Genomic DNA, 10,062 nt, shown 5'->3' with positions numbered 1-10,062 from the left:
GAGTCTTTGGTAACTGACTGCTCGTCTCCATCCAGAGGGAATTCTGTTACTCCAGAAAATGAATTTTCTGTTTCCCTCTGTTCAAAGGCTAGGTCAAAACTGCAGCAGGACAAGAAAATTGCAAAGTCACTTACCATAATTGTCTGTGTGTTTGCCATTTGCTGGGCCCCATACTCTTTATTAATGATTGTTCGTGGGGCCTGCCAGGGAACTTGTGTCCATAACACCCTGTATGAAGCAACTTTTTGGCTTTTATGGATCAATTCCTCTCTGAATCCATTTCTCTACCCTCTGTGTCATGTCAAATTTCGAATGGCTTTTCTGAAAATATTAAGTCCCAAAAAGTTTGCCACATTGAGATCAGGCTCTTTTTAGAAGGAAAAAAGGAAAAGGAAGGACCAAGAAGAGCTGGATGAGGGATGTAAATTGCCAGAGTTTGAAATTAGATTTAGTCTTTTCCAAGAGATTGGTCTAGTTGGAAAGTCTAAATAAGCCTTCTGTGTTCTCCTTCAGACAAATGAGCATGCCCAAAGTTTGTGTACTTTTCCCAGCTATTTCAATTGCCCACTTAAAGGCTCTGTCTGACTTTGCCTAGTAGTCTATCCACATTATTGTAATTCTGGTTGCTGAAGATACTATCTTCAGTTGCAGTACAACTTATATTTGTGTTTATGGGTGCTATTAGTTAAAAATACAATGAATTTGTGTATTTGCTGTAGTATTCTAAAGTTACTATCTTCTATATTCTATTTCTTTTGAACAATTTGTACTGCATTTGGAATTTAATTTTTCCCTATATCAAACATCCAGTTAAATGATGAGTTTTCTTGCCAGCAGGATTATTTCCTTTCACTAAAGGTTTTTGGCCATTTTTCAAAAACTCAGGTCTATGTGTTCCCTGCAGAAGAGCAATACTCTGTGTACTTGCTCAGATGCAGCAGTGGAGAATTTAGGTGCGTAAAGCATTTCTGTGAATGTCCAGCTATTTTTCAAGAAACAAGCCTTCTACAGCTGTAGTTTTGAGAGATCATAGGAAAGCATGGTATTTGTTCTTACTCCTTGAGGGATAAAATCCACTGCTGCTGGCTGAGGGAAGGTGTGGTGGTGCATCCCCACTCCCCCACGGGCCACACTGTGATCTGAAAAATGCTCATTAGGCCTCAGCTGAAGATGGGATACAACAGATTAAAATAACATAATGCAAAGAACGCATGAAAGAAATACATAATTAAAAAAACACAACAACAACTAAAAGGGAAGAATCTCAGTTTTGATATTTTTAAAGTTTTTTAAATACTAGGAAACACTGATGAATGGTCAGCCTTTTGGGAATAAACTTGCACGAGATTCAAGTGTGAAATGCTGAGGAAGAAGAGTCATCCTTACACCTGCAGGTGAAAACATGAATGTGAGTTCAGTGTCAGGAGAATGATGGTCAGTACTTATTTGCCTGTCTAATCACTAATTAGTTAAAAAAGCTGCATTATGACATATCCAACAAGATGTTGGTATCACCTCCAAACAGACTACGTGATTACTCAGCCCAGCCTAGTCTTGTTCCACTGTCACACTCAGCTGTTGAGGTGAAAAGTTATATCCTTCTAAAGACTTTGGCCTATTATAACTTCCTTTGAATATTTTTTCCCTTCCTGTTACATTTCTGTTTGACCTAGGAGAGGCTAAAATGTAATCTTATGAAACCTCTGGTGTAACTGAGTTTACAAAAGCATATTGGTTTTTCTATCTCCTCTCCAGCATTCTTTGAATACACTTCTTGACTGTTGTTTTGACTGAATGTCATCTTTTTAGTCAATGCTTTAACAGCACTGGCCATTATAGGATCTTGGCCAATGAGCTGGGCTTGTAATTACTGCTAAGAGTGAGCAGATATATATATCTCCAAAGCAGGTCAGAACACAAAACACAAGTGCCACTACACCCATCTGTTTTCCTTAAGTGCAATGTGCACCAGCCTTTTACCTTGCAAAGCTTTTGAAATGCAACTTGTAAAGTCAGTAATGATGAACATGTGCAAACAGATCCTTGTGTGACAGCTTTTAGAACAAAAGGCTCCTTAATGTTTATGAGACATGTTTTTGATAGTGTTAGCAATAGGGATTAAAATATGTCATTCTGGGGATTCAAATATCTTAAATATCTAATTCTGGTTAGGTTTTTAAAATTATATCTTTGAAATTTAGCCACTGATATGTGTAGATAAAGACACATAGTCTTATATCTATGATGTTATATTTTTTTGTTCTTCCTTGCTCATGTCTTATCATCTGGGCTCAGTGGTCTCAGAGGTCTTTTCTAACCTAGTTGATTCTGTGATTCTGTCTTTTGCTTGCTTCTCATCTCAGCCTGCTCTCTGCCACAGCTCCTTGGTACAGGCCAGAAAACCAGCTGGATCCTGGTATCAGCAGGGACTTATTTATAAGCTGCCTGAGGCCTTTTAAAGTCAGTGGCAGTGCCCTGTGCAAAGGCAAGGAAAAGCAAGTTGAGTTTAGTTGATACAAGATATGGAGCACAAGCCTAGGTCCTCTGAGGGCGATGAAACAACTAATGCTGCCTCTGTTTGGGCTGACTTGACATGTTAGAAGTTGTCAGAATAAATACTCTAACTGCACAGTGCTTCTTGGTGCAAACTTGGTTTTGGGGGCATAGGCAGACATTTCAGGAATATCTCTGACTCATTTCTGGTACCCTTTGCAACTGTACTGGGAAATAAGTTGTAAATATGGTTGTCTTGCCTCTGTCAGTTTTTGTGAGCTATTTTTAGTAGCATAGGGGAGTAAGATATAAGCTAGTGGGCAAGAAAAATTGAGTGGTTTAGGTGAGGGGCTAGATTACTCTTTTTATTCTTCTGATATAGAAGTTACTAGCAGCAGAGAAAGGCACGGGATCATAGAGTCACAGAATCATAGCATCAATGCTATGGTTTGGGTGGGAAGGGACCTTAAAGATTATCTAGTTCCAACCTCTGCCCTGGGCAAGGAAACCTCCCACTAGACTAGGTTGCTCAAAGCCCCATCCAGCTGGGCCTTGAACAATTCCAGGGATTCGGCATCCACAACTTCCCTGGGTAACCTGTGCCAGTGTCTCACCAGCCTCACAGTAAAGAATTTCTTCCCAATTCTTCAAAAGAAACCTACACTCTTTCAGTGTAAAGCCATTCTCCCTTGTCCTGTCACCACCTGCCCTTGTAAAAAAGCCCTCTCCAGCTCTCTGGCAGGCCTCTTCTCTCTGCTTCTTCAGGCTGAACAACCCCAGCTCTTCCAGCCTGTCCTCACAGGGAAGGTGCTCCAGCCCTTGGATCATCTTTGTATCCCTCTTCTGGACCTGCTCCAGCAGGTCAGTGTCCTTTTTAGGTTGGGGATCCCAGAGCTGGACGCAGTAGTCCACGTGGAGTCTCACAAGATCTCTGTCCATTGTCCTCCTTATCCTTCAACCAAGCTGCAGAAATATTGGGAACTGTCAGGGGGAAGTTTTAGACCAAGAAGATTCTTATGGACTGTGAATCCCTATGGAAGTTGCACAAATAAGCTTCATTACTGACCTAAGTGTCGATGACATGAAATTTTTCCTACGCACTGTCTGAACTCACAGTCAGTGCAGGTCCTGCAGGCCATGGCATGGGATCTGTGCTAATTAAAGGCATTGGTAAGGCTACTGGTTAGAGAGAAAATCTGATACTGCTGTCACAGGCAAATTCCACTTCTCCCTTGGATTGACAGAACCATCTGGATTTTTTTACATTTGCATTATTTCATGAGAGTGACCAGACAACTTCCTGCCTTTATATATCTCTATATAAAAGGTGTTGTTTCAAAGTACCAGAAATAGCTAAAAATTGCTATGGAAATGTGTAAAGAAAAAGTTTTAATAAACAAAATTCAGATTTGCATCTAAAACCAAAAGCTAGAATTGAATAAAAGACAGTGCAATGCTTTTTCGGAGGAATTTGTCTGGATCTTGGAAAGTTGTTTTTTTTAGTTTCATTACTGAACAACAGCTTAGTCCTTCACAAAAAATCTTGTTTGGGCTCTAACCAAAATTCTGATGCAGGATCTGTTGCTGAGCAAATCTTAGTTAAGACCAGTTAAGTCTTACTGCTATTTGTGAGAGTGCCTTGTGGGCACCCAGTATGACTTGACTGCCATGACTGACCTCCCCTGGAGCTCCACATCTGACGTCAGCCTTGGGCCCAGGAACATGGTTTATCTGGGGTGGTCCTGGACTGAGCTACCTGAGTGCCTGTAGGCTGCTCTGAGCTCCATCTTTTGCATTTTTTTGAGGTTTTGACTGGACTTTTGAGTTTGGCCTCAGAAGCAGACTGTTTCCATTCTTACATCACTGGCAATTACTAGGAATTGCCCTCTCAAGGCTTTTCCTCTCTAGCCCTTTTTCAGGATCTGGCTACTGTACTTCAAGCTGGATTGAACTTTCCTGCCTTTAAATGTTTGTGCATTGCTCTGATCTTCACTTGTGTGCATACTTGCTCTCTCATTTTCTCTCCTTGCTAAACAATTCTGCCCAAAATTTTTATCTTACATATTGCTAAGAATTCTCCCTTATCACTCTGTCTTTAAAGAAGAGCGTTTGCTAGACCTATTGGTTGCAACAAGACTCAGTATAACCAGCAGTGACTGGTCACTGATATGCTTTCTCTTGATCTGTGGAAACCTTTAAAAATCAGCTTCTCTTTTTCTCCGTTTTCTGTAGGACAAGGTACAATATTTTTGTTTGTTCTCTTCACGCCAGTGTTTCTTTGCCACCCTACCTAGGCCATTTTATTTCTCACTCCTACGGATGAGGGCAGTCACACTGCTGTGTAGGTGTCTTGTAAAGCAGCCCGCCAGCTTTTCCCAATCATTGCCAACAAAATCAGTGTGATTTAGAGGAGGAGTCTGACTTAACCCCGTGAGACAACAGTTGAGAGAGCCTGTTCATCCCCTGGTAGACTTGTGAAGGCAGGTGCTGTGAGTGCATCTGCTGGTTTTCCTTGTGATAGCTTCTCAGAGAAGCCTCATTTTGGCATTTTTCCCCTCTTGCTAGTCAAGCCAGCAAGTTCCTGCAGATGTCACTAGTGCTACATGGTATTTCTAAACCTTGCAAATCCAGGGGTTTTTCAAGAGATGTCATTTATATGTACAATCCTGCACGGTCTGACACCAGCACCTTTCTGCTAAAACCACCACCAGATCTGCTGTATTACATCTAATATTTACTCTGCTGCAAAAAAAGATTAGGGAAAGAGTTTATTACACTGGCAAAGAAAGAAAGACTTTGATCACACAGATAATCATAAATCAGTGCACAACTTCTTCCTAAGTTGTCCTGCATAGAAATTGTCTTGTGCTCAGAATTTGAAGCAGAGCCTTATATCACCCATGGAAAAGGGGAGAGAGTCATAGCAAGCTGAGAGCAGGTCCTCAGCGTTGGTTCATCGGAAAAAAAGTGCCCTCTCCTCTGACATAGAAGGCTTTGTTCTCATTAAGCTATTTAAGCTATTCTGATTGTGGGCTGCTGCTAAAGAAGCTGTCTATCTCTCCTACCTTTCTGCTGCCCTTTGTCAGAAGCTTACTTTTGGGTTAGCTTCAACTATTCACATAGACTAGCATATGCAGACTGCTGGTATGTCTGAATATAACACTGAATTGCTGTGCTTCTGTTCGGACCACACAGATCTTGAAAAGTAGAAATTAGAAGCCTGAACCATATGGGGGGGATGTGAGGAGGAGTAGTTAGTTGCCTACTAAACCAGCAAAGACACAAAACCCCTCTGGTTTTGGTAAAGACTTTGAGATATATCTCAATGTCTCATCTCACATATCTTCTTAGGTGCTAGAAATGGATCTGAGAATCAGCAGAAACAACTGCTAGAGAGATCTAATAGACTTCTCCGGATGTATTTTTCATGGGAAAAGGAACTAGAGCAGAGCAACAGGTGCAATTCAGTGCTGTGCCATATCCAGTTCTGGGCTGGAAAAGCTCTGAAAGTTTAAATAGGTTATTTTCCCTACCCTTCTAATCTTCTAGATTCTTTGAAAAAAGTGTGTTAGTAACATGGGTGTAGTTTATTAAATTGCTGGAGCTGAAAAAATGTGGTGTTTTTTCCTCATTTCTGACATGTTCCCTTTCCAGAGAGTGTGAGCTGAACTTTTCCACTGCTGATAATGTCACAGCTTTATGGCCAGGTTGCAGAGAGGGGACTACCTCACCCACAGTGGAGCAACTCAAAGTGTCTCTGTAGTGATTAGTATTCCTGGAATGTGTCTGTTTATTTCTTGGACTTGAAGACACTGCCTCCTCTCCCTCATTCCCCCAGTCATTCTAAAGCAAAAATCACCTTTGTAAGAGTTCATGTGGGTGCTTTCTGGTGGACCTTGCTTTTAGGATCTTTTCATATTGGATTTCTTCCTTCAGGCTGTTAGCCTTTGCCTTGTCCCCTTTGCCCTGCATTATTCTTTCCTCTCCGTGGTTCTCCCTGGTTTAGATTTATTAATTGAAAGGGAAGCTGCCACTGTGGCACCTGAAGGGCTTCTGGCTGAGCCTGAGGTGGGGCAGCAGCCTGCAAAGAGAAGTGGCTGCCTGGTGGCTCTTGCCATCAGCTGCGCTTTGCTGACAGTCAGGGAGCTTAGCCTCCAATTTAGCTTATCTAGGAGGCAAAAGGGGCTCCACAGCTGAGAGGTGAGTTTGAAAGCTGTGCCCTGCCTGAGAGAGAAGAGGGCAGAGGTGTGAGGTGGGCAACACAGCAGGAAAGGAAGTACCTTTCCAGAGCTGGTAACTTGAGCGCAGGGACTTGTATGGCCCAGCCTGCAGGGTCTCCAATTCTAAATTATCTTCGCATACAAGAAGTATCGAGGGCAGATTTACCTAAAAGTGATCAAGTGCAGTTATTCATCCTAACTTCAAATATTGTGGGATGCATTCCTTAGTCATTCAAGAAAAATTGGTATGTTATAATTTGACTGCTCCTTTTTATGGTGCTTCCCGACCTCATAAATGACCAAGAGGGGTCCCCAAACTTAATGGATGTTTGCAATACAGAGAGTAAACAATCCATGAAGAGTGAACCTTCACATGAATGCAGACTGCCTCAGCAAAGTCAGCTGAAAGCCACATTCAGTCATGGTATTTCTAAAACCTCACAACTTTTTAATAATATAAAGTTTATACTTTCATCTACATAAGTCTAATGAATATTGATCAGATTAATGCTTGATACAGTGACACAAGGGAGTTTAAGATCTTCTATTTTAAGGTCTTAGGTGAGCTAAGAGTTTAAGGTGATTTAAGGATTTTAGATCAGTAGAAAATAATAAATTGTCTTTAAACCTTTAACGCAGCTTAGCTGCAGCTTTGTAGGCTATCTCTCAGATATTTTGAAAAGTTTAAGCCTTCTTTGTGCAGCAGAGTTTGTGTCAAATCCATCCGGTTTTAAAGCTGACAGGCAGGATGGGGCTTTGAGCAACCCTGTCTAGCTGTAGGTGCCCCTGCCCATGGCAGGGGGCTTGAAGCTAAATGATCTTTAAGATCTCTTCCAACTCAAATCATTCTATGATAAATTATTTTTAAGATAATATTACTTGTCAGTAAATACAAGACATTTTTAATCCAAATTTTGTAAAATATTATAGTGATCCGCTTCTATTTTCAAGTAACCTTGCATTTAATTGCCGCTTTGCAAAATTAATAGTACTGCTAGTTTTGTGCTGCATTTCTCAGCATTTAATTTGATTTGAAAGTTAGTTCAGAGCATGTGTTTTATGTAAAACCACTGCAATTGTCTTTCAAAATCACCCAGTGGGAACTGAGGAAGTTAAGACAACCTTTAATTGTCTGGCAGTTCCCTACTCTCTGGTAGCTTTGTTGGGCCATTCTTTCTCACATATTCGCTGCTCAACCTGCATTGTCATTTGCTTTCTGTTTTACAGCTCTTCTTGGAAACCTTTGCTTGAGCTGAACAACTTTTGCAGCTTGTTCTCCTTCCAGCCTGAATTTACTCTCGACTGCTTTGCACGTATAGGTTGTGTGCCAGTGGTTTTTTGTTTTATCTAGGTCTCCTTTCCTCGAGCTGCTTCTCACAGACGCATCCCCAGTTAGCCACCCCTTGTTAGGATGAACAGCCAGAAAATCTCACATCCATTTTCCTAACCTTCCCACTGACCTCTCTGTGCCTCTTCCAGCTGGAAGGTATCTCCCTGAAACATGGGTGACCAGGATTGTATGCAGTTTTCCATATGGTATCACCTGGGCCTCGTACAAAGGCATGAACGCTTCCCTATTTTTACTGGAAATATCTCCCCTGCTGCTCTCATAGTTACCTTTTCAAAAAAAGAAATTGAGTGAGTCTGGCAAGGTCTACTTTTAGTAAACCCATGTTGCATTTTATCCCATATTGCTTTTACCTCTGCATCATTAATTAGACTCCCCACAGAAAGCTATTTTAGAGCTAAGTAAGTTATTCAAGTGGCTCTAATAGACTTGTAAATATGGGTCAATTTTTTCACCTTCTTAATTGCAGGTCATATCCTTGTTGTTCTCCGGTCCAATGGCACTGTCCACAACCTGATGACTTTATCAAAGAGATTTACTAATATCCTTGAAAAATCTTGTGGCAGAATTTTTCTAACTTAAGGCGAGATATTATCTTATCCTTCCTATTTGAGGAGGCTGGTCACCTTTGTCTCAGGGAAGCTGAACATTTTCTTTGTATTTAATATTTAGTTTGGCTGACTTAACTGCACTTTTGTTCTTCCAAATTAATGACTTATCTTATAAAATTTTTTCCATTTAATATAAGCTGAACCAGTTTGTAATAACTTCTCAAAGCAAATTTTCTGTAATCAGCTGTCTTGTATAGTGCCTTGAACACGAACCAAATCAAGCCCGGACTGAATCTCATGTCTGCTGGATGAAGATGACCAAGGATGAAGATACTTACTGGTCATCCCAGTTAATGATACTGTCAGACCACATTACCTCTAGAACCATTTGTTTGCTAACCTACATCTAGGCTGTCATAGCTTGTCATAATGACATTTCTTACAGCATTTAGCTCTTGAACAAGCTCAGTGAGATTTTTTGGGCATAGTCAAAGGTGGTGGTGGAATTCGGTGGCTGATCACTGAAAAATGCCTTTGTGCCCCAACAATGTTGTTTGGTTGTTGATTTTTTTTTTTATCCTTAAGCTCTTCTTGTATATTGGTACCATTGTGTTTTTTTTATTATTAAGACTTTCTTCTCATATAATTTCTTCATAAAGTCCAGTGCATTTTTTAAATTTCATGGTGAAATTCAGTGGTCACAGGAACAAAAAGAAAAACCTCAAGCTATATTCACCTCAGAGGTAACATTGCATGCTTTAAAATATGTCTTTGCTGTGGATTTTGGAAAAATCAATCAGACCGAGTGTATTGTATAAACTATGTTAGAAGTGTTCTCAGTTGTCAAAGTGGGTGTCTTTTATTTATGGCTTTGATTAGCTACTATTCAGTTTGGGGACACAGGGAAAATTTGGGAGGAGTGGAAGCCCATAATAAATGGCCAGGAGAGCACATTTTTCTGAAACAAATAAAGCCACTAACCAGACTATTCTATAAGCAAATGTGCCCAATGGAGATAGTCCAGACAACTGCACCTGGACACCACCTGGATATAATTAAGGTCCCAGAATGGAAGATGTGTTAAAATAGATGCCAGGAAATTTAACACTGTCCCCCTTTTTTTTTTTTTTTTTTCTTTTGCTGCAAAGGGATGGCATGTTGCTCTCAGCTAGATAGAACAGTAGAATGGACCCATAGGACTCTGGATAACTCTGAAGAAGACTTTTTTTTTTTCTTCTTCAATGTCTTTATGTATATGCATTGGATTTTCACTGTTTCTTGACTCTACAAGGTACAACCACACACGAAGAGTATTTCTATGGCTTACATTGGCTGTGCAAGAAGGAATTTGGGTCTCTCCCATTCTCATATCCACAGGCCATGCACAATCCCTGTGTGCTTTCTATTCTCCTTGAAAGTGTTAATTCTTCTTAAAATAGCACTCACCATG

The 10,062-nt window shown here is 40.6% G+C and overlaps 1 protein-coding gene across 1 annotated transcript in view; it reads left to right on the top strand.

Moving 5' to 3' along the window:
• Positions 1-425, top strand: part of LOC114059303 (histamine H3 receptor-like) — a 20,495-nt gene extending 20,070 nt beyond the window's left edge. Inside the window, exon 5 of the mRNA XM_027887575.1 lies at positions 4-425. Within this exon, the coding sequence (XP_027743376.1) occupies positions 4-375 (372 nt within the window). The 3' untranslated portion in view covers positions 376-425. The remainder of the gene's footprint in view (positions 1-3) is intronic.
• Positions 426-10,062: the final 9,637 nt, after the last annotated feature.

The sequence above is a fragment of the Empidonax traillii genome, unplaced genomic scaffold (assembly GCF_003031625.1).
Source record: "Empidonax traillii isolate 1590-97213 ecotype Southwest subspecies unplaced genomic scaffold, ASM303162v1 scaffold215:size2007263, whole genome shotgun sequence".
NCBI lineage: Eukaryota > Metazoa > Chordata > Aves > Passeriformes > Tyrannidae > Empidonax > Empidonax traillii.
This window is presented reverse-complemented; position numbering and strand designations above follow the sequence as displayed.